Genomic DNA, 22,575 nt, shown 5'->3' on the forward strand with positions numbered 1-22,575 from the left:
CAGTAGGAGTGGTGGAAGAGCGGTCGGCGGCACGGGCCGCGACCTCTGAGTGGATAGCACGAAGTAGAATGGGTTCCATACCCGCGTCCTTGCAAGCCCTGTTAAAGACTGCAGCACTGACGAGTGCAATGTCGACCTCAGGAGTTTCCAGTTGAGCAGCGAATTGAGAGACCGTAGGGTAAGAGTAGATGGGTTCAAAGGGGAATTTGGACGAAAGGGGCTTGGCCCGTAAAGTCCGAGAGCGGGAGCGAGAGCGAGGGCGAAGTGAGTCCCCAGGAGGGGTCTCCAGAATTGTCGGTGAAACCGACGGCGAAGGTTCCGGTAGCGGAACAGCGACCTTTGCAGCAACGGGGTTGATAGCAGAAGGCACAGACGTCTGTGGAGAATCAGGATGTGAAGTGTTACGGAACGTAATGTTTCGAGATGCCCAGTCAATCAACGGATTGTAGCGGGATAAGAAACTGTAACCTAGTACTGCTTTACAAGATGAATCTAAATGAGTAACATAAAATGGTAATAGAAGCAGCTCGCCGGAAGGGAACCGAACGGCGATATTCGCCATATCGGTAATGGGTTTAGAAGATAATGAACCATCAAAGAGACGAAGATTAACAGGAGAGATTTTGGTCGTAGGAATAGAATTTTGAGAAACATAACGAGTATCGATGAAAGAGTCAGTAGAACCAGAATCAACAAGAGTAGGAAATTTAAGAAGAGCAGAGATAGGTTCGGCCGGCGCGGCCGAATCGGATAAAGGAAATTCAGTAGTCAATGATATTACAAGAGATCGTTCAATAGAAGAAAGAGCGGACGCGTTGAGATATAACTCCCCAGGTGAGGTACGAACCTGATCAACGCAGCTCCCGTTTCGTACCGGGGAACAAGAGCTGCGGACTAGTTTTCCGATTCCTCTTCAACAACCTCAACGGTTGCTTCGGGGGTTTCTTCAACCTCGGCAGCACGGCCCTTCGATTCTCGGGCCTTTCGCTTATTGCAGTCAGCAATCTGATGCTTACCACCGCAGAAGAGACAAAGGTTGTTCTTCATCCTTCTTTCCTTCTCGGAGGGAAGGACTTTCCCATCTGCACCAAGATGGTTGAACGCGGGGCGCTGACCGCCGGATTGGCCGGAATTCGAAGAGTTCTGGGGCTTACCATTGTTGTTAGGCTTACCACCAGAGAAGGGTTTAGGCTTCGGCGTGAACGGCGCCGAAGAGCCAGAAGGCTGAGAGTTGTTTTGCTGGTTAGTAGAACCAGTCTTGAAGTCCGAGGAACCCTTCTTCGGGTTCCGAGCAACAAAAGGCTTACCAGCCTCACGCTTTCTAGTTTCCTCGCGTTTCCAATAACGATTGTCAATACGAAGAACCTCTTGACGGTAATCGGCGAGCGTCGCCGGCTCGGGCAAACGCGCCATTTCGTCCTTGATGCGCTCAGCTAAGCCTCGTCCATAAGCCCATTTCAGGGCAGCAGAATCCCAGTTGGTACTAGCAGCCAGGGTGTTGAACCGGATATTGTATTTCCGGATGTTCTCGGTTTCCTTCATCTTCAGATTACCGAGAGAATCTTCGGCCTCGCCTTGGGCGTCGTAAACGCCGAAATTATCCTGAAGCTCCTTTACAAGGGCCTTAAAGGAGGATGTCCAGGCCGGCAGCGAGTCGAGATCCGGATCGAGAATATCAGGGACAAACCATTCTTTGGCTGACCCACTGAGATAAGAAAGGGTGTAGTTCACCTTCCGTTGGTCGGTGAAGTACTTTGGACGGTCATTAAAGACCAGGGCGAGATTGACGAAGAACGTCTTGAGTTTTCGGGGATCCGAACCGTCGAATACCTCTGGCTCCTTGACCTTGCTCTTGGATTCAGAGCTGTCAGAGGGACGGCCGAGAGCGGCGAGAACGGTACCAAGGGTCTCAATGGAACCCTTGAACCCCGAGAGGAGTTCCAACATAGCTCGTTGCTCGTTGGGGATGTCAGGAGGTATGGGAGAACGAGGTCCACCAGGTCCACCAGGACCGCCGGGACCGCCGGGACCACCAGGACCACCAGGTCCACTGGGGTCACCAGGCTCACCACGCGGTAAACCGCCGGAATCATCATCCAGATCGTCATTGTTATTATCGGCGCCCGGATCGTCGGGGTCGACAGGAGGGTCTTGATCTTCGTGATCACCGGTGTCCAAATTGAAGTGAGGAGGTGGGTCACGAGGAGATTCAGAAGCAGCTCGACGTTGGGGTTGTTTACCCGTACGGCGGGCTATGGCTTGAAGGATTGGGGAATCAATTTGAGTAGTAGACCGGCCCCGAGCCGGGGCGACCACGGGGGGTTGTCCACGGCGAGGGGTCAAGACTTGGACAGGTTGTCCGTCACCAGTGTACAAGGTGCTGTATTCGAATTGTTGTTCCTCTTCCATAGCTTCAGGAAGAGTCGACGTAGTTGGGACTGTAGCTGGACCGAAACCGCGATTACGGCGACGTGGTTGACCGATAGCAGAGATAGAGTCGGAGAATGGGGCAAATGATTGAGCTGTAGTGAAGAAAGTGTTTTCTTCGGAGTTAGCTCTAGATTGAGCTCGAGTTTTCGGAGGCATAAAAATGATATGTCAGTACGACGTTAACGGATTGAGTTTAATTATACTGTTAAGATCATGTACACCGTGTAACCGTGCCAAAGCTACAAGGTGCCTAAGTGCGAAAGACGAATGGGACAGTAGTGAAGTTATTAACAACACCGCCGTTACGCCGTTAGTCCCCGGAGAGCGAGAGTAGAGAGAGAGGAGCTAAGTAGCAGCCAGGTCGGAGCGGCGGTATCGCCGGTGACGAGGAGCGAACCAGAGGATGTATAAGTCCTAAGGTAGGGTAGAGAGTGCTTCAAGGCAGTGAGCCTGAAGACTTAGAGGAGCACAGAGTAAAGGAGGGAATCTAAGTCGATAATTAAACTGAGGAACTACAGTAGCGTACAGGCAGTATTTATATCTACGGAACGGCGCATCGGTGCGGAGCGCTAGACTAACTACTAGGAGCTATACGAGTAGTACCTGCAGGGTAGAGTAAAAGACAATAAGGAGAGACTAGGACGAAAGAGTAAAGACAATAATAAGAGACTAGAACGAAAGGATAAGTGTAGCGAGAAAGAACAATAGGAAGAGATTACAATAAGAATGGATCTTCGGAATCCCGAGCGGCTGAATGGAGGCCCGCGGCATGGACTTGACATGGGCACTCCAACCAACCAATCTAATACACAATATGCGAGTTCACTGCTATCAAATTTATTTAATAGCAAGGGGTAGCGTTGGCAAAGGTTCCGCAAAGCTTTGAGAGCTAAGTACGAAGCTTTGATCAATCAATTTGAATCGTTCTAAGGATTCGATATATTCCTTTGATCAAGGTAGATTCAGCACAATTTGTGCTTTGGTTTGTATTGATTTGGGTATATCAAGAATTGGGGGTTTGAATCAAAGTAAATTAAAACCGAAACACACAGACCCCTACAGAGGGCTAGAACTATGTGCTGGCACAACCACACAGCGTGATTTGCCCTTAAGACCAACGACTGATCCTAAGTTCGAAGAATACCCAACAACTGGATAGACTTCTCGCAGTCACAAGGAGCAGAACACGACGTTCCTATACTCACAAGTGCCGGGCCCGAATGGCTGCTAGCGAAGAGGTTTCAGTCTGGCGGGAGTGTGTCTTTCCTTTTTACGGATTAGCACTGCAACGTCGTCCCAAAATCACTTGTATTCCAGATACATCGGATCGCTATTTATACATACAGAATATAGAGTCGCATAGTACAATTAATTTAATACAATAAACGTTCGGAACCGCAAGGAAACTTCTACACTCAGTCAGATACCATTTAATTTGAATCTACATGTCCTTATTTGGTCCATATTGGTTCCAAGATTCTAGTATACCTCCAAACATAGGTAGGTACTTCAATATTCATTTAATTTAATTGTTTTTAGAGAATGACTCGAATGGTGTTCAACTGTCATTGCGGTTCAACACTTACTTCGATCGTTTGTCATCTCGTCCGGAGGCAAATCAGCTCTCCTCGATTCTAATCCTATCAATCTGATTCATCTGGATTAAACTAATTGCTTCTCTCTTTCAATAGACACCCATTGTGCCTATACTCAATCAAGGGAGTTACACATAGTATTCATTTAATTGCATTCTTCAATATTTTCTACGTCAGGACTCTTTGACATTCATTTGATATGTCTTCGGAGCCTCGCAGTACTTCGATCGTTCTTCTAGTCATTTTCCTCAACCATGCAACTTGATTGGTCTATTAGACTAAATCGCAGTCCTTTAGATTAATGCATGATCTTGTTCTAGAAGGAGTATTTGATAATTCCTGAGTTCTAGAAAGTCATTTCGAGTCAATCCTCGGTTCATGGTCACTTGAGTAAGTTCTTCCAAACTCCTGCCAGTGTAAGGTCCAATAAGAATACCCTTGGTATGTCATACGTGAATGGTCATCCTTCGGATGTAGTCCGAGTCTGGTATAATCCTGCTTGACAAACAGGTAGACTGCTATCCGTAGGTAGTATCGGGGATGGGTAAACTAACCAACTTGTGGTAGTATGGGTATATGGTCCCTTCAACTTATTAGACTGATTCAGTATTGACTTTGACTGTCAATCTGGGTCTCAATTACAGTCCTCTCGATACAAATCTATACGTGAAAATGTCACAATTCACAGCATAGATGTCTAGCCAAAATTTAGGCGTGTCATCGGTCGACTCCGCGGCCCACGTTCATCAACTACTACAACGACCATTATTCCAACATCTTCCCGACCTCCTCCATCAACAAATCCTACGACTCAAGTGCCGAATCCACCAAATGGTCCTCGACCCCGACGTACGACGAAATTAACAGAACGTGGAAAAGAATGGCGTGAAGGGATCCGACGACATGATGAGCTACTTCAAGAACGACGGATTAATGATGGTCTCCCTCCTACTCGTGATGCTCAACTGGATCTCGACATTGTTGGTTGTTCGCTTGCCTGTCGAATACTTGAAGACAATTTTGAATGCATAGACGATGATTCTGAATTCTTTTTCGCAGCTCTTGCAAACATTCCCAGCCCGTTTAATCCCATAAAAACGAACTCGACATCGACATCCAAACCACGAAATTTCGATCTCAAAAAGGCACCATCCACCCGTCGAGAAATGTTATCGAGACCTGATCTCAACGAATGGCTCACAGCTGAGGAAAAGGAAATTTCCGGATTATTCGACTTAGGAGTATTCGAGGAAGTACCGATTTGTCCGAAGGGCAGATTCCCGATTGGCCTAAAAATGGTATATGATCTCAAGATGGATGGAACGAAGAAGGCTAGACTCGTCGCACAAGGTTTCACTCAACGCCCCGAAGACTATGGGAATGTCCATGCACCAGTTACCAGGATGGTTTCCTATCGAATCGTGATGGCGTGGACTGCTAAAATGGATCTAGAGTTGTTTTCTTTTGACGTTAAACAAGCATTCTTGAATGCACCGCTTGCCGAAGAGATCTATGTTAAACAAATCCCAGGCCGACCCATTGCGAACCATCCCAACGCGGTATATCGTTTACGCCGCGCGCTCTATGGTCTTCATCAGGCTTCAGCGGCATGGTACTCGACGTTATGCAAGGCGCTTGACGAAATTGGATTCCAGCGGTGTGACTGCGATAATGCTGTCTTTATCGGCCGATGGTCAATATCACCCGACCCCTCTATCTCGATGCCCACTAACGGTGATCCCCTCATAATGCTTATTCCTGTCCACGTCGATGACGGACTAGTATCCACTAATTCTATTGAACTATACCAATGGTTTATCATCCAAATCAACTGCTGATTCAAAGTTATTGATTTAGGACCAACGTCGACTTTTCTTGGAATTAGAATATACCGAGACCGTCCACGACAACTCTTATGGCTATCACAGGAATCATATGTCAAAGACCTCTTGGAACAATATGGACTGACAGAATGCATCACTCATGATCTTCCACTCCGATATAAGTTTGATGGTCCCGATCCAAATTCTTCCGTTTACGCTGATGTGGATCCTGAATCGTTGACAAAAATCTACCAGGCCCTCATCGGATGTCTACTTTTCCTTGCACTTTGCACACGACCAGATATAGCCTACACCGTCATGTTTCTCTCACAATTTAACTCAAAACCTTCTCCGAGACATCTCATCGCGGCGAAGGGGACTCTCCGTTACTTGGCGAAAACTCGAACGTGGTCTCTACAGTATGGGGGTGATCACCGAACTGACCTCATTAATACTCTTGGTATAGGATCGGATACGATGGCGCTCTCTGACGCTGATTGGGGAAGTAATTCAATGGATCGAAAATCAATTTCAGGTTTCGGTATATTTCTTTTCGGTGGTTTGGTCGCATGGTCCGCTTCAAAACAGAAGAGTATTGCATTGTCATCAACGGAGGCAGAATACATGGGCCTAACACACGTCCTGAAGGAGTTACTCTGGGTTCGAGTATTCACTGCTTTAATCTCCCTTCCCATTCCACATCCTTTCCCCCTAATTTCTGACAACCGTTCTTCTATTGATATTGCTAATTCACGCTCCGTTTCCAATCGCTCCAAACACATTGATATTAGATACCACTTCATCCGTTCACACATTGAAGACGACTCAATCACCACCATTTGGTGTTCCTCTCTTGATATGATTGCTGACATTTTTACTAAATCCTTACCTACAGATTTACACTACAAACATTCTCTATCGCTTGGTCTCGTGCCACTACCTACTGTTACTTGACCACTCCATTCATCGGTGGGGGTGTGTTGGAAGACCTCTTCCTCTTTTGGCCGATTCTTTCCATGTCCACGTGACTCACACTACATAGTTCGTTTTTCGCACGACGCTTTCCCTCAGCTGTTTAGATCCTTGTCGGACTACACTGAGGGTAAGCCAGATTCACTCATTATACCTATGTTACCAGATACTCATTAGCTACTCTTAGCTCATTCTGTTCCTTGTATAGGTACAATAGCAGCTGTTTAGATCCTTGTCGGACTACACTGAGGCTCATTCTGTTCCTTGTATAGATTTGACCTCCAAGAGAGGAGTACTGAGTTACTGAGTAACGGACTTTCTTTTCTCTTCTGTTCTTAAGGTTAGTTTGTTCGTTGCATCTGGGTACATACACATATCTTACACACGACATCCTTCATCCTTATGTTTTGTCTGTACTTTTTTCATTGTTCAGATTACGTACATCGGTCATTTGATTGTCCACATTCGAGTAAAGTAGAGTAGTCCCTGGCGATAGTAGTAACTTCGCTTTGATATACTACTCAGTGCGAAGACAACGACTACCGCATTCAATATTTGTAAAACATGAGATCGGTGGATATTCCTACATTAGATACAAGAGATGCAAAGTTCGAGCATAAGCAGAGACGGAGACGGAGAATGGGGAAACAAACAAGAAAAAGAAGAAAAAAGAGGTAAAGATGAAACAGATCCGTATACTATCAATTCCCACCAACCAACGGCGCCCGTTCCGGATCCTCCAACCGAATCCCACCACTTGCTCTAGAGCGCACAACGAGACCATAACCGCCTTTCAAGACCCACACGAGGGAAAGGAGGGCAAAGGCGAGAGCAGACCAGTGGATGAAGCCAGGAGAGCGTTGGTGTGCGAAGATGGCGAAGAGGGACCAGCAGATGGCGATGGAGGCGGGCAGGTCGCCTTCGGGGGTGGAGAAGGCGTATGTGGCGGCGGTGGCTTCGAGGAAGAATCTAATGGAATATATGAGTATTGAAAAGGCAAGGTATGAAAGTAACGTACAAAGCGAGGAATACTAGGACTTTGGTCCAAACCCCAGCTTTCTCATGGAGCGCATCATTCCCAAACGCCTCAAACACCGTGATGATGACCAGAACCGTGCTCCACCCGTGATACAACGAAAACGGGAGGTGTATAAACAGCTCGTCGGCGAGAGACTGCGACGCGTGGTGTTTCTTGACGATGTAATAGATATGGGTCACCGCGGATGACACGAGGAGTGCGAATACGAACGCAGCGATATAAGATTGACGCGCCCATAGGGTGACGAAGATGGCGTTGAGAAGACCGAGGAGGGGAAGGCGGAAGGAGATGGAGTCGATGATGGTGGGTTTGCCGGAAGGGAAGAATTGGTAGATGATGGTTCCGAGGAGGAGAATGTGGATGAGGGTCCAGATTAAGAAGGCCCAAGGAGCGGGGGTGATGTATGTTTCTTTTCCGGTGAAATAGATGTCGGAGGGGGAAGCGACGGTGTAGATGTTGGATCCGAGGAATAATACGTATACGATGATGTTGACGATCTTACAGGGGAGTTAGTTATTGTGGCGAATCAGCTGCAGAGTAGGTACCTTGAGAAAGATCCCGTCAGTCCATGAACTGGCCATTTTTGAGATGGGGGTGTGTAGTCAAAGGCAGAGGCGAGGCAAGCAGGGTTTATTTGTAGTTGTAGTTGTCCCACAAATGACGCGCGCAGTTCGTCACGCTACGTACATGATGTCATGTCTACAAGTCCGTGAAGAAATCTCCGTTCCTACTTCAACTTGATCAGCTGCTATGCGGGTAGCGGATCTAGTACTAGTGCTAGTGGTACCAGGCTCGGATCAGCCAAGACGGTACGGCTGTAGTGAGTTCTAAGCTGTTCTATAGTATCCCTCTTGGAATACTCCAACATCTCCGAGTCCCACATCAAGGTGTTCTACATACTACATACTAAGCACTGGCACTGGTTCCGGATATACACATACATAGCCCACTTTGGCACATATTGGTAGTGTGAAATATAATGAGGGTCGCGATTGATTGGGTATAGGATGGTTTATATGATGTCTGGGAGGATTATTGGTATAGAACTTCATCTATTAGTCGAGTTTTGCTTAACCCTTTCCACTCAGTAGGTGTTTCCTGGGAGGTCACAATACCCTTCACAGTACTTGTGGTAGTCCACTGGAGGTCTGGTGCCAGCAACAGGTTGTTGTTCTTGGTAGCCGCGTTTTGGTGAGTGCCATAGAACAAAAGCGAATCCTGGAACGAATATGCAAAACTTGAAGCATTGAATTGTTCAGCCAAGTATATATACACATAGGTCGGATTTCCCTGTGAATGGATCCCGGAAGCTATCTCGTAAGAGACGAGTGAGATGTCAGTGATGTCTACTAGAATAGACGAAATACCTCGAGTGATACCAGCACAAGCAGTTCCAGTAGGGATGTAATAGAGCATACAGTATCCAAGAACACAAACATAGCGCGAGAGGTGTTTGTTTGACCGCAAATGAGTAATAGAGACATCAGGTATGACTCGTCACTTGATTATGTTGCGCGACATACAGAGCGATGAAGGATGATGGGTGGTTGGAAACAACCTAATTGCCCTATTGACTCCGAGTCAGAGTAGCGCGTCGCCGGCCCCGACATCCACGTGACTCCGTTTATTGAAAAAAGATCCCTCTTGTGATCGTGGTAACAACGCGCCTTTATAAGCGACGATTCATTTGCTGGTATCTGTATCCAGCACTTTCATCAACAACCGCCATCAGGAGCCATCAGGCCACCCTCAATCTTCTTCCCCCAACTCCAAGCTACTCCAAGCCTCTCTATAAGCGTATACTCAAACACAATGTCTGGCCGTGGAAAAGGTGGAAAGGTGAATTAGTTGCTTGGGATTCGCTCTATGTTTGTTGGATGGTTTTACTCATTGATTGTGTCTGTCTATCTGTCTATCTGTCTGTCTGTCGGTTTGTGTTTGTTGTCGTGTAGGGTCTCGGAAAGGGCGGAGCTAAGCGTCACCGTAAGATTCTTCGTGATAACATCCAAGGTGTGTGTGTGTGTTTTTACTCCTCATCGTATATTCCTCGCCTTTTGCTAATCGTAAATCGCTAAATCGCATTCTTTCCTTTCCTTTTCCTTTCCTTTCCTCGCCACTCCCTCGCCCACTTCAGGTATCACAAAACCCGCTATCCGTCGTCTCGCCCGTCGTGGTGGTGTGAAGCGTATCTCCGGTCTCATCTACGAAGAAACCCGTGGTGTGCTCAAGATCTTCTTGGAGAACGTCATTCGTGATTCTGTCACCTACACTGAACACGCTAAACGGTAAGCGGCGTACCTACCTACCTACTATCCCAAATTCTCTATCTACCACGCTGATATATGTATATCATTCCGTTTTCATTAGTAAAACCGTTACTGCGCTCGACGTTGTGTATGCCTTGAAGCGTTCAGGTCGTACGCTTTATGGATTCGGTGCTTAATCGCCGTAGGTGGTTTTGTGAGTCATTTTTGGAGGACTTCGTCGTCGTTGTCGTTGGGTGTTTTTCTGAACTTGTTTCTGCCAGATGGTTTGGTCATCATGTCTATTTTATTATTATTTCGTTTGTTTTGTACTACTATGTAGAACTGTATGAATCCATGCATAATTATGTTCATCGTGTGTCCTTCTGAGTGTTGAGGTTGTCGTGGATTTGTTCAACTTGAATTACTGAACTATCAGCACTTCGAAATAAGCGCTCGGGCATTGAAATTAAAGTTGCATGTTCAATGTTGCCTCCTCTTAGTCTAATGTCATGGGTCTTTTAGGACTCATCCTTCGCATCCTTGGATTATTTTCAAACCATCCTCGGCGACTCTTACTTCCATATCTACTTCGACATGGTCTCAAACTCCCTGGAGGGCCTGTCCTCTTGTTGCCGGATGGAACAGTAGTAAAAGTGGGCAACCCTGCTTTTCTTCAGCTCGAAGCAGAGGCTACCAAATACGCTCGGGACCACACTCAGCTCCCTATCCCTCGTGTCTATGACTTTTTCACCTCTAGCGATGGACGTAAAGGCTACCTCGTTATGCAGCACATGCCAGGAGATATGCTGCAACGTAAATGGCGGTTCCTGTCATCCGAACAGAGAAATTCTGTCATGGCTCAGGTAAGGAACATGATTGAGGAACTACGTGCTATTCGTCAACCAGAGCCGCTTGAAGGCTGGATAGGATCAGCATCTTGCGGTGCATTCCGAGATTTCCATATTAGAAGTGGAGAGACCTACGGACCGTTCGCCAGCGAAGCCGCGTTCAACACCTTCCGGATGGGTTGTTTTGCCGAGTTTAGTTACAGTGAAGAGCCTACAACGAAGGAACGCCTTGCTCGTATTGGTCGAGCAATGCCGGTTGATAGTGATATCGTGTTCACTCATGGGGACATCACGCGACGGAATCTTTTGGTGGACGACACCGCACAAGTCGTAGGCATTGTAGACTGGGAGCAGGCTGGGTGGCGCCCAGCGTACTGGGAAAAAGTTAAAATACACTTTGGAGGAAATGCGGGCTCGGGGTGGTTTGCTGGGGGGGAGTTTGAGGGGTATGAAGGTGATATCGCACGCGAGGTCGAGTTGCACCTTATCCATGGTGGAGGGAGTATGTGATACAGATCTGTTTTTCGATATCCTCCATCTACCTGTATTGGAATGAACAAAAAATTCTTTGCCTCCAATCTCAGTTTCTTGACTACCTTCGTCATCGAAAATTCGCTGAATTGTACTTGCTTCTACATTCCTTCTATAGTGTCTTCACTAATAGTTTACCTTAGGTCCAATTATGACGTCTATTCCCTTGATTATTGCTCAATATGAGCTTTTCGGTTATCGAAAGGGTGGACATGATAAGCATTGGTCTCGAGTCGCCCTCGAGTCGCGTGAAGTGGGACATATATTCGAACACATCGGAGACGACGCTTCCACATTCGGGTATGAACCACGAACAGTAAAAGGCTTCAGCCAATCTCAGCGACTTTGCGGAGGATACCAAGTTGGAAAAATAGCCAAGGATCAGCTAACCTTGGCTTAAAGAGAAGCTCAGGGAAGTTGATAGAATCCATGCATAATTATGTTTATCGTGTTCCCATTTGAGCGTGGAGGTTAGCGTGAATTTGTTCAAGGTATTTCAGCGTGATGAACGTTGGTTATACTTACATTTTGAGATATGTCCCTACAGGAGGGAAGCTGAGGAGGGAATTAGTTGCCTGAAGCTGTAGAAAGGTGGCAGCATTTCAGTGTTATCAGAACAAGTGCCCACAATCATTTATATAGCTAAACGGTCTGGTATTTACACATAGTGATACATCTGAATCAGAGCTACTTATAATATACAACTATAGTATCTAAAAACGTATCCAGTTGGGTTGAATGTTATGACGTTTCCCCATCCATGTCCTGCTGCTCGCCGGGAACGCTCGCCTCCTCCGTCTCCATCGCAGTAGATAAGGGCCCTTCTTTCACAGGTTCCCTGATCTCTGGGATGGGGATACCAGAGCTAGAGTCTTGCGGAGCGGAAACAACATTGTTTTTCTGCAACGGCCCACTCTTGAAACGACTTTTTGGCCCCTGACGAGGGCGAGGAGCTCCAACACTAGTAGGCGTCGCTTCACCCCCAGTTTGTGTAGTGGAAGAAGCTTTGCGACGTTTCCTATCCAACAACCTAGCTTCGATAGCAGCAGGAGGAGCAGGTTCAGACGTAAGGGGAGCAGCCAATCCTTCTGATTTCCCTTTGAGTATCCCATCGGCATGTACGGGGGTGACGCCGTTTTTGACTGGTTCCATAGTCGCTTCGGAAGTAGTAGTATCTTTTTCGCTTGGGAGGTCAGAGTTCCCTGCGGGGGCACGGAGGACACGTTTGGTTGGTGGAGCGCTGCGGGAGCGGAAAAAGTTGAGATTCCGGACGTTGGAAAGCGGGGCGAGCATGGTAGAGGACATGGTGCCGGCGACAAGTATAGGGGATACTATGGTATTTTGGACCGGTAGGGGCTCTCCGTGTGCACCTTCCGAGTCAAATTCGTCGTATATCTCTTCACCAATAAGCTCTGTAGCGTTGGATCAGATCAGAACGTGGTCAGGAAAACAGTCTGAGGAACACTCACCCTCGAGGACATCTTCAAGAGTGATAATACCAAGTGGCATAATAGCCGGATCAAAGCTTTGCAAGAACTAGTCATAAAATTAGTCGAATATCGATGTCAATCAACTCTTGAAACTAACCTCAGCCGCACCATGTTCAGTAAGTACAGCATCCGCCGGCATATTAGCTTCCAGCTTCGATATACCAAATGCACCAGGAGCAGAATCCACCTTGCGCATCTCCATTTGTTCTGGTTTTCCAGCATCAGAAGGGAAGTCACCCTTCAATGTGGCATCCTTGTCAACCTTCTCGTGCTTGCTTCCCCGCTTGAAGCGTTTTCGAAAACTGCGGCGCTTGCTTTTGGTGCTCGAGCCTTCTGTCTCCGACTCGCTGCTACTATCACTGCTACTGTCACTGCTATCCGAATCCATTCCGACACGCTCCTTCAATCGTTGAGTGAGAGTTTGTTTGACCGCCTTCTTGACGCTTTTGGCTTTCTCGACGCTGAACCGACTGACGATGGCGATGTGTGAGCGTCCTTCCTGAAACTTGTCGAGGATTCCGAGTAGCGTTTCGTTTTGCGGGATGAACGGGACCTTGTTCAACTGCAGCTGGCGGACGGGAGTGGCATCTATGCGTGTTTTGAATGTTAGAATTGTTCATACATGTGTCCAAAGCAAGGATACCTTTTGGATCGAGGAGAACACATTGTTTTACCAGTAGAATACCGATAATCTTCTTCTCGCGTTTTGATTGCTGAGAATCTGCCCAGCCTAATTTTGCAGCAACGGGAACATCAACCTCTTCATATACAGGAATACCTACATTTAGTGAGAGATTTTAGTGCTATCAAACAGCATTACAGGGAAACGACTTACGGCTATGGCCAGTCTCGACAATTTGTTTCAGTAGAGTATAGTCTAAATTGTCGTCGATATGAACCATGAATACTTCGGAAAGTGGAGTCATCGCCTGCCAAAATAGATGTGAGTTATCTCGAACTGATGCCTGACAAACCCATTCATACCTGAGCTACGACTTTCTCCTGTAAATCCAACGTAGCACCTATGATAGCGGCGGTATCATGGTTCAAATCGCCTCCATGAGGAGAAGAGGAGGAATGCATCCTGATTAACTCCTTGAGTTCTATACTTTTGTCAATCTCGATAATTCACTGTGATTCCTTTCATGCGTACCAACTCTGCGGTAGATAATACCATGATTTGACCCTACGATCCAATCCAAAAGCTTGGCAGTGGGCCAAGACACGATACCCTGGAAATTGTGGGTAAATTTAAAGCATTCAGCCAATTCAACACTGATCCTTACCAAACCGAATATTAGAAAACGGGTGGGACCAGAAAATGTTGCACCGAGGTATAAACCGTATCGCGTGAACAGAGATTGAGGGATAATCTCCGAAAAACTAGAAAACGTCAGGCCTCATGTCATGGGATGCAAAGAAATATGACCTTACATGACGATGAGCACTGTGCTGACGACAACGCTTTGAACACCCTTGGAACGACAGAATCAGAGTGAAATCGAGGTAAAACTTTAGACATGCGTACTCCTCCAAGGACTGGGTCTGAGATGATAGGCAACGTTTCGTTGACGATCATGTTGGCTAGTAGCAGAGTGACAAGAAGTAGATGTCCATTCGAGCGGATAGGTTTTATCTTGTTGGCGTATTGACGCTGTTCACTGGAGAATCTTCTTCAGAAGGAATTGTCGAAAGTATTAATGGAAACCTACGGGCTACCGCTAACTGAAAAAAATTAGAGTTATGAGAGCTTGTTCAACATGATCGAAGGCTGGTACGCACCACTGAGGACGTTCAACTGTGTCTGATCCAGACTCATATAACTACAACAAACCATTAGGAACCAACAAAAACGCTGATCAAGTGTTCAAATACCCCAGCGTCAAACCAGCAAACAGACCCTTTACTATGAATGAGCAAAATGAATTAGTCAAAATTAAGTTTGCTCACCGAAAGCAAAACGAGAATGGGTATGAGAATTGGAAAGACTATGTCTTCTGTTGACTTTCGCCTTGCCAAACGATGAACTGTTCCATCCTCGCCATTATTTCCTCGAAGTTGAGAGATACCGGCCGAGAGCAGAGTGAAGAAAGAGTAGACTAGACGAGAAGAATGGGGACCATATCTTACAAAATTGGGCGTTGGTGGCATTAAATTGTGAACAAAACGATTCAAAACAACCCCGTCTAAGGTCTTTTAAGCTGTAATGACCTCACACGAATTATGTAATAACTGCGGGAGACTGTCCCGCTCGGTGCCTTCAATTGACTGTGGTTTTTACTGTAAACCTGATTTTTACATTAGCTGTAAAGGTTTGTTATATAACTACAGCCATTCGCATGAAGAGTCAATAAACTAATGATATCACGTGTATGCATCTAAGTCCTTAAACAGCGGGACCAGCCTTCAACACCTTCCTATCGACATCGGTTTCGTACAACTTGAACGCCTTTACAAACATGCCGGCAAGCTTCTTGACCTCTCGGTTATACGCATCCTTGTCTGTCCAAGCAACCTCCGGGTTTAACAATTCTCGAGGAACACCTTCGATCTCGGTGGGGATAGTGAGGTTGAAGGTGCCGAAACTTTCATGCTTGCCGTCTGCAAGAGTTTTGGCGAGAGAACCATCATGAATGGAATCGATGATCTTGCGAGTGTACTTGAGTGGGCAACGCTTGCCAACGCCATATTTTCCACCAGTCCAACCGGTGTTGATGAGCCAGCAGTCGACGTTGTTCTTGGACATTCGTTCTGCGAGCATAGTTGCATAGCGAGACGGCTAAAAGAATATTAAAATCGCCATCGGAATTATTGTTGACAAGAAAACTCACATGAAGGACGATGAATGGGGCACTGTAGCAAGTGGAGAAAGTAGGGATCGGTTCTAGTACACCATCTTCAGTTCCAGGGGTTTTCGATGTATAACCAGCCAAGAAATGATAGCTGGCCTGCTCGGGCGTAAGCTTTGATACAGGTGGCAAAACTCCGAATGCGTCGCAAGTCAACATAATAATATTGCTGGGTTGCCGGTCGACTACGCAAGGAATTCTGGCATTCGGAATAAAGTCGATAGGATATGCGCAACGAGTGTTTTCCGTAATCGATATATCGTCGTAATCGGGGGTGCGGCTTAGAGGATTGTAGACAACATTTTCAAGTATGGAACCGAACCGGATGGCGTTGAAGATTTCAGGTTCCTTCTCTGCCGAGAGGTTGATGCACTTCGCGTAACAACCTCCTTCGATGTTGAAGACACCTGAATCGGACCAGACGTGCTCGTCGTCACCAATCAATAACCGGTTGGGGTCGGCGGAGAGAGTAGTTTTTCCAGTTCCAGAGAGACCAAAGAAGAGGGTTACATCATTGTCCTTGATGCCGACATTGGCAGAAGAGTGGAGAGACAGTTGACCAAATTTAACGGGTTGAAGGTAATGCTAAAGTATGTGTTGAAATAAGATCCGAAGCCTCATGATTAAAAGTGGAGTTAGGATCCGTACCATGACACTGAAGACACCCTTCTTCATTTCTCCAGCATATTCTGTTCCAAGAATGACCATTTCCATTCGTTTGAAGTTGATCTCCACGGATGTTGTCGAGGACATGCCGTTCGTGAAACGATTGGCAGGGAACTGGCCAGCATTGTATATTGTGAAGTCAGGCTCGCCGAAGTTGGCAAGTTCCTCTTCCGTTGGTCGGATGAGCATGTTGTTCTATGATACAATTAAATGGAAAAGATCCGGAAAGAAAGAGACAGTGACATACCATGAAGAGAGCATGATAGGCCCTGGCACAAATGACCCGGACTTTGATCCTGTACTTAGGATCCCACTAAGACGATGTTAGGGGCGTTGTGCGCAGGTGCAGAGGAAACATCGAAACTTACACCAGCAAACCCGTCGAAGACGTAAACATTATCTCGAGTATTGAGATAATCGATTGCACGTTCACGATTGATTTCAAAGGTATCTATGCATATTAGAAATTAGCGCAAAGGCAAGACAGGCCGATTGGATCACACGACATACGCTCATCTAATTTTATATTGACAGAGCCCCACCATATGTCGTCCTTGGAGGTATCTTCGTATACGATACGCTTGTCCTTGGGGCTCCTCCCAGTTTTCTTACCCGAAAAGTTGATGAGAGCACCAGAAGACGATAGAATGGCACCCTCGTTGCGAATGGCGTCTTCATATAGCTGGGCAACCGGAGCATTGCGCTTCAAGTAGATTTTGTCCATGTCAAAGCCAGCTTGGGAGAAGAACTCGAGCTCCCTGCCAATGACTATGAACAAACTTTTATCAGGAAAACGGATTTTAGATGAGATCGAAATGCTTACGGTTGGAGTAAAGCTCAGCATCGGAGGACTGGGCATAGTTCTTGTGGAGAATATGAGGAGTAACGTAAGGTGTTTGGATCGGCATGATGGTGGAAGTTGGAAAGTAAGAAGAGAATGGCCTCCGCAAAGGACTAGGAAAAACAACGTGACGACTAGAGTTGAAACCGAGGCATTTTATAGCTAGCCATCTGTAGCGCATTCCCTTCCGGATTAGGAAATTGGCTCAAAGCGGTTCTTCCCGAGTGCCCAAGGATTGTCGGAAAAGGTAGGAAAAGAGGGTCTCCGCCCGCCGGATTGGTTGAAACGGGATGCTCTGGTGGGCAATGCCCAAAAGCTGGCACTGACACGAAGCACAATGGACTGTTTCTGGACTGTTTCTTTGGCCCAAAACACCATGGTCACAGATGGTCACCGTCCGGAGAAATCACATGCCTGTGCTTCTGTCTTTCGGCCGTAGTTGCCGTTACACCGCGGCACCCCGCGCCTTGTACCAGCTAGTACCTAGCCTCCCGGATATTTATTCATATTCAGTTCAGTTCTACTTTCCTCCGATGGATAGGATCGAACAAACATGAATGCATCTTATAAGAGAGCAAGTAAACCGCTCGTTGTCAGTCAGTTAATTCATGTCTGATTTCACCATCCGTCCGCTCGCTTCTGCAGACATTGAGCAGATCAAGAAATTGCATGTAAGTAGTGCTGTCGTTCAATGGGTTGAGGGGCACCACCTATAACCCCGTATTAATTCAGGCTACGCTGGTGCCAGTCAATTACCCTGCGTCATTCTTTCTGCATCTACTCATCCAGAACTCGTATTCTTGTCTGATCGCCCTGGAACCATCCTCCGGCGAACCAGTTGCATGGGTCTCCGCTTCTCTTCACAAGTCAAGCAACCTAATAGGGTCTCTGGAGCCTCACATTCAGCTTCTCACCCTTGGGGTACTCCCCGAGTATCAGCACCGGGGACTCGCTAAGCGTTTGGTGTGGGAGGTCATTGCATCTTTACACAAAGACCCATCAACCCCCGTTCCTACTGTGTACACCCACGTTTGTACATCGAACACTCCAGCGCAGGCGTTCTACGAGAGCATCGGTATGAAATTTTTGCCAGCCCCAAATTCACCTTCAGGCAAGCCATATGTGGCGAAAAATGTTTATACCTATCCACCTCTCTGGGCGCAGAAGTCGGTAGTGGGAAACAATGATTTGTTCGAGAGTAAAGATGCATACGTACTGGTTGGGAAAATCACTGCATAGGGGATTTCTTTTTGGAGTTATATTTCTTTTGGGAGCCTTCATATGTACTATGTATTGTATAAAGATAGAGATGGAAAGTCTGTGTTTACCTATGCTAATCTATATATATGTGAGCTGGGTATCAATGAATAGAGTGCAACTTGCCTCCACAGATAACAAATGTAGCCCAGCACGCCACTGGTCCATCCTGAACTTGAACTTGTTCGTCAATAATCTTCACGAATCTTCGGCCGAAATATCTGTCGTTGTGACGAGTCTAAGCTTTCGGTTACTTGATAGTAGGACCCGTTATACGGTAACCAATAACCATAGTTTACCGCCATTATACCTCTCTATTTGCTCCCCATTGCTCCTCAATTCCAGGTCGACTTATCGTTCCCGGTTTGCCCCGTAATAATCTGACATTCAGTCTCACAAAAGGACCGCCCAGCTCAATCCAAACGGGCTTCCCTTTCGCGGACGTCCAGCTTGAGCCTTGTATCGTTCCGCTTAAGATGCGGGCCGTCAGCGGAATGACTGATAACTGACCGTGAATAATCAGTACTGACAGCTGAAGCGTTGAAGTTCGAGAACAAGCGAGGGATGGTCTAGATGTATCAAAGAGTAAAAGCTTCCGATAATCTTTCCAGGATTTCGAAAAAAAAGAAGATTGGGCAAAGCGACCGAACGTTAGAATTGAACATAATACATTGAACGAAAGCTTGAGGAATATATACATATCGAGATAAAATCCTACATACATTTGAATTATACGGTTTGCTTCAAGGTTGAGTGGGGTTTCTGGTTCTAACGCTGATCACGAAATTATGCACTGTCCGTCCGGGCCATCCTGACCCAATCCCATGAGTTCAGGTGGAACAGAGCCCATTATCGATTCAGGCGGGTTGCCGTATGTTTGTAGCTGGTAGAAAGGAGAAAGAGGGAGGTGGATATATTTACCAATCAGATACATAGGATAACTGAATATTTCTGTGGAACTCACCTGTCCCATCAAATCAACGATCTTTGCCCCCTCACTCCCGCCTTCTTTGTACGAAGGATCATCGAATATGGCCACGATGCGCTTCACGCAATCGTATTGCTTCTCGTATCGTGTCTGGTCTGCAGAGGAGAGCGGAGTGGGTGGGTTGGCTAGGAATGGGGGAAACTGGATGTAGGAATGTTAGGGGATATGTATGAGGAGTAGTAAGTAGCAGATACCCGCCTTTTCATTCAACTCCTTCACAGGTTCATACAACACGTCTTTACTCATCAGTTGACCCATCATAGATTCCAGGAAGGAAGCGAGCTCGGCCTCGTCTTCCACTCCATCTCCGTCTGCATCGAGATCGTCTAGGCCAAGGTCTTTGAGTGAGTTGAGTAGTCCTTGCAGAGATTCGGGCTTTCCAGTTGAAGTGGACGAAGAGGAGTTCTACAAAATGAACAAATGAATAAACGAATAAACGGAAGAACGAGGAGTCACAGGCCTGCAAATTAACTTCGCTCTCTTTGAGCTTCTCCATCGTCTGCTTGATCTTGCTCTGAAAATCGGATCCAGCTCCGGAAGCAGCTGCACCGCCAGAAGCCGATGTTGAAGCCGCAGTCGACTTTGACGTCGAGGGCAATGGCGGAGGCTCAGTCATACCATTCATGCCTTCAATTAACATAGCTTCCCAAGCAGCTTTCATCAAACGTTCAGCCTCACCCTCCTCCGTTTCCTCATTCTCATTTGATTTCGGTGTCTTCTCGTCTGCCAGCTCCCGCATAAGATCCTGCATATTCTTCACCAGCTCCTTCGTGAATGCATCTGAAAGTGCTGCTTCATCTTCTGGGCCTTCTGGGATATAATCGGCGTCATCTGTGTCTTCTGAACGTTCTGTGATTCCGACTTCCTTTTGCAAGGCGCCAGTACCCGGAATGCTAATCGGTGCTGAATCGACGCGAGTGTTCGTTCGTGGTCGGGCTTTGGCGAAAGTTGCTGTGGGAGGAGGTGGGGGCGGTGAGGTTAATGGTGAGATCGGTACCGCAGTAGAGGTAGGCCTGGCGGGAGATGCGGTTGTGAATTCGGAAAGGACATCTAGGAATCGAAATATATATACGAGCTCTGCGAATCGAGATATGAAGCTTAACTGACCATCAAGATCATCTAAATCCTCATCTGCCTCTATTTGCAAGTTGGTCTTGCGCTTGATTTCTGGACCAGCCATGATGATTTTATGGTTTTCCTGTGATGTGATGTAAGGTTGTTCAAATTCTGGAGAGCTCAGCAGCTTCGAGAGGATCAAGGACAAGAGAAAAGTTCATCAATTTACGTTGGGGTAGATACTCTTGTACTTGTTTCGGTCCGGCGAACGTATATAAATAGCGCACGGACCACCGCGTCCGAATCTTCTCAACTTCCACCACTTTGATTTTTTCCCCAAAACACAAAAGCTATGCCTCGCGGGAAAGGAAAATCAGTCGATTTTGACCTACAAGACGACGAGCTTCCATTCTTGGGGTCGCAAGACAGTAATGGGAGTAATGGGAGTGAGGATAACGCGTGAGCCGGGTCAGACTAATTCTTTTAGCACTACTAAGCACTGATCCTTAAATTCGTTCCGGGCTGCTTTCCAGTTTTCAATTAGCGTTTGCAGAACAATATATAGGTAAACAAGTCTCATACGCTCTATCCGTTTCTCAGTCGATTTCCATTTGTTCTAATCAAAATACCCAGCAACTCGAGAAAAGAAGAAGAAAGAGCAACAACGCAAGTTCCTTGCAGGTGCAAAGAAGCTGGTGTCAAAGGAGGTATGCATATATGCGCTCTTTAACTAGTCCTTTCCCTCCCTCAACTTACTGCGAGTGTTTAGATCAAAAGCTCAGCTGAAGTCATCACAGAAGCGGCTCGATCTGTGTGAGTTGTCCTGGTTCTCGTCTGTCTGGAGGTGATTAAAGTTATAGTAGAGAGGAACTCTTTCAAGCCTTCACGATCAACTACGCTACTGAAGAAGACTGTATTAGAAATTTATGGCTGGCGATAGTAGAAGAAGAACGGAAATTACAGGTACTAACCTTAGCTTATGCGTATCCTTTTCTCGTCTTCCTCCTCTCATAACTGAATTGGACACTTTCACTTTTCAGAATTTATCGAAACGGTTCCACTCTGCCGTCATTAAGGAAGGAGAAGAATGTGAAGCCGAACAGATCAAGGGAATGGGGAAAGCACAGGAAGCGGTTCTGGGTGCGTGTTCTCATCTCATGTCATCTGCCATCTTCTATGCCATGCGATAATTGGGAGTGCATTAAAATCAAAAAACTTTTTAGAAACGCAACGAGTTATCGATTATATTTACTCGAAGAAAGACTAATAACTCTGGGATCGTGAAAGCAAGTTTGGGGTTGATCAGTCATGCTGCTGTATCGTCTTCTCATCTTGGTCCGCCTCTTTCTGCCTGTTGGCGATCAACCACTTCCCTGTTGATCTGCAACATTCCTTGTAGCCTCCTTGCGCTATCGATATCCCTCTTTGTCTGATTCTTCTACTTGCTGGCCTCAACTTGCGCCGTATCATATCAAGTTGCTGTAATTACTCTATCAAGTAAACAAAAGAGTCTAACTGCTCTCGCCGGGAATATGATCAAAGTGCTGTTGTACGATCTAGCTACTCAGCGTCTCACAAATGACATCAAACGTACTTAGAATGGTCGATGAATCGATGACTCGCGATTTCCCTACGTATGTATGGTGACATCAGCCTAGCGCACTCAAAAAACATATATAAACCACGACCAAGTACAAGTGATAGACCCAACACCTATCTTATTTCCTCCACCAAGACTGCATATTTCTTACCTTGTGTACAACATGTCTGACAGTTCGTATCTTCGTTCTTGTATCCTCGTCATCTACTTATCGGCTACCCGCATAGACTCTCAAAAAAGCTCTGAGCGTGTCGCCGCCGGTTTGAAAGGAACTTTGAAAAACCCGAACGTATCTGAAGAAGCCAAGGAACGAGCGACTGAACGGTTGAACGACATGGGGGTCG

General features: G+C 46.6%; 9 protein-coding genes across 9 annotated transcripts; 4 read left to right on the forward strand and 5 right to left on the reverse strand.

Annotated features, from left to right (window-relative positions):
* Positions 1 to 7,521: 7,521 nt before the first annotated feature.
* On the reverse strand, positions 7,522 to 8,440 carry C8R40DRAFT_1170695 (uncharacterized protein; the record flags this gene model as incomplete). Its single annotated transcript, XM_046231580.1, has 3 exons — positions 7,522 to 7,789; positions 7,839 to 8,356; positions 8,405 to 8,440. The coding sequence occupies 3 exons, from the start codon at positions 8,438 to 8,440 to the stop codon at positions 7,522 to 7,524; spliced, it is 822 nt and encodes a 273-aa protein (XP_046086157.1).
* Positions 8,441 to 9,469: 1,029 nt separating this feature from the next.
* C8R40DRAFT_1104721 (histone-fold-containing protein) lies at positions 9,470 to 10,476 on the forward strand. The gene is made up of 4 exons (XM_046228077.1): positions 9,470 to 9,698; positions 9,812 to 9,869; positions 9,994 to 10,144; positions 10,227 to 10,476. Exons 1-4 carry the CDS (start codon positions 9,672 to 9,674, stop codon positions 10,300 to 10,302), a joined length of 312 nt encoding a protein of 103 aa, XP_046086158.1. The 5' UTR covers positions 9,470 to 9,671; the 3' UTR covers positions 10,303 to 10,476.
* A 67-nt stretch (positions 10,477 to 10,543) lies between these two features.
* On the forward strand, positions 10,544 to 11,768 carry C8R40DRAFT_1104722 (kinase-like domain-containing protein; the record flags this gene model as incomplete). Its single annotated transcript, XM_046228078.1, has 5 exons — positions 10,544 to 11,465; positions 11,498 to 11,506; positions 11,556 to 11,570; positions 11,628 to 11,721; positions 11,751 to 11,768. A coding segment is annotated over exon 1 (759 nt), but the record flags the coding sequence as incomplete, so codon positions are not given.
* A 457-nt stretch (positions 11,769 to 12,225) lies between these two features.
* C8R40DRAFT_1170698 (uncharacterized protein) lies at positions 12,226 to 15,125 on the reverse strand (the record flags this gene model as incomplete). The annotated part of the gene is made up of 14 exons (XM_046231581.1): positions 12,226 to 12,896; positions 12,954 to 13,020; positions 13,072 to 13,562; positions 13,618 to 13,752; positions 13,810 to 13,903; positions 13,959 to 14,077; positions 14,128 to 14,206; positions 14,261 to 14,357; positions 14,409 to 14,449; positions 14,503 to 14,635; positions 14,687 to 14,699; positions 14,757 to 14,797; positions 14,850 to 14,875; positions 14,925 to 15,125. 14 exons carry the CDS (start codon positions 15,123 to 15,125, stop codon positions 12,226 to 12,228), a joined length of 2,208 nt encoding a protein of 735 aa, XP_046086160.1.
* A 17-nt stretch (positions 15,126 to 15,142) lies between these two features.
* On the reverse strand, positions 15,143 to 17,022 carry C8R40DRAFT_1104726 (ATP-utilizing phosphoenolpyruvate carboxykinase). Its single transcript, XM_046228079.1, has 4 exons — positions 16,737 to 17,022; positions 16,472 to 16,684; positions 15,806 to 16,408; positions 15,143 to 15,753 (listed from the first exon to the last, which is right to left on the reverse strand). Exons 1-4 carry the CDS (start codon positions 16,737 to 16,739, stop codon positions 15,361 to 15,363), a joined length of 1,212 nt encoding a protein of 403 aa, XP_046086161.1. The 5' UTR covers positions 16,740 to 17,022; the 3' UTR covers positions 15,143 to 15,360.
* On the reverse strand, positions 16,683 to 17,435 carry C8R40DRAFT_213617 (phosphoenolpyruvate carboxykinase). Its single transcript, XM_046234365.1, has 3 exons — positions 17,000 to 17,435; positions 16,737 to 16,940; positions 16,683 to 16,684 (listed from the first exon to the last, which is right to left on the reverse strand). Exons 1-2 carry the CDS (start codon positions 17,346 to 17,348, stop codon positions 16,792 to 16,794), a joined length of 498 nt encoding a protein of 165 aa, XP_046086162.1. The 5' UTR covers positions 17,349 to 17,435; the 3' UTR covers positions 16,683 to 16,684; positions 16,737 to 16,791.
* Positions 17,436 to 17,938: 503 nt separating this feature from the next.
* On the forward strand, positions 17,939 to 18,569 carry C8R40DRAFT_1170700 (acyl-CoA N-acyltransferase; the record flags this gene model as incomplete). The annotated part of the gene is made up of 2 exons (XM_046231582.1): positions 17,939 to 18,001; positions 18,063 to 18,569. 2 exons carry the CDS (start codon positions 17,939 to 17,941, stop codon positions 18,567 to 18,569), a joined length of 570 nt encoding a protein of 189 aa, XP_046086163.1.
* Positions 18,570 to 18,987: 418 nt separating this feature from the next.
* C8R40DRAFT_213251 (uncharacterized protein) lies at positions 18,988 to 20,868 on the reverse strand. The gene is made up of 5 exons (XM_046234363.1): positions 20,036 to 20,868; positions 19,818 to 19,980; positions 19,552 to 19,700; positions 19,310 to 19,470; positions 18,988 to 19,092 (listed from the first exon to the last, which is right to left on the reverse strand). Exons 1-4 carry the CDS (start codon positions 20,753 to 20,755, stop codon positions 19,366 to 19,368), a joined length of 1,137 nt encoding a protein of 378 aa, XP_046086164.1. The 5' UTR covers positions 20,756 to 20,868; the 3' UTR covers positions 18,988 to 19,092; positions 19,310 to 19,365.
* A 1-nt stretch (position 20,869) lies between these two features.
* On the forward strand, positions 20,870 to 22,146 carry C8R40DRAFT_213005 (uncharacterized protein). The gene is made up of 7 exons (XM_046234362.1): positions 20,870 to 21,090; positions 21,165 to 21,196; positions 21,265 to 21,338; positions 21,401 to 21,444; positions 21,495 to 21,594; positions 21,672 to 21,771; positions 21,855 to 22,146. Exons 1-7 carry the CDS (start codon positions 20,984 to 20,986, stop codon positions 21,896 to 21,898), a joined length of 501 nt encoding a protein of 166 aa, XP_046086165.1. The 5' UTR covers positions 20,870 to 20,983; the 3' UTR covers positions 21,899 to 22,146.
* Positions 22,147 to 22,575: the final 429 nt, after the last annotated feature.

The sequence above is a fragment of the Lentinula edodes genome, assembly GCF_021015755.1.
Source record: "Lentinula edodes strain Le(Bin) 0899 ss11 chromosome Unknown C8R40scaffold_18, whole genome shotgun sequence".
NCBI lineage: Eukaryota > Fungi > Basidiomycota > Agaricomycetes > Agaricales > Omphalotaceae > Lentinula > Lentinula edodes.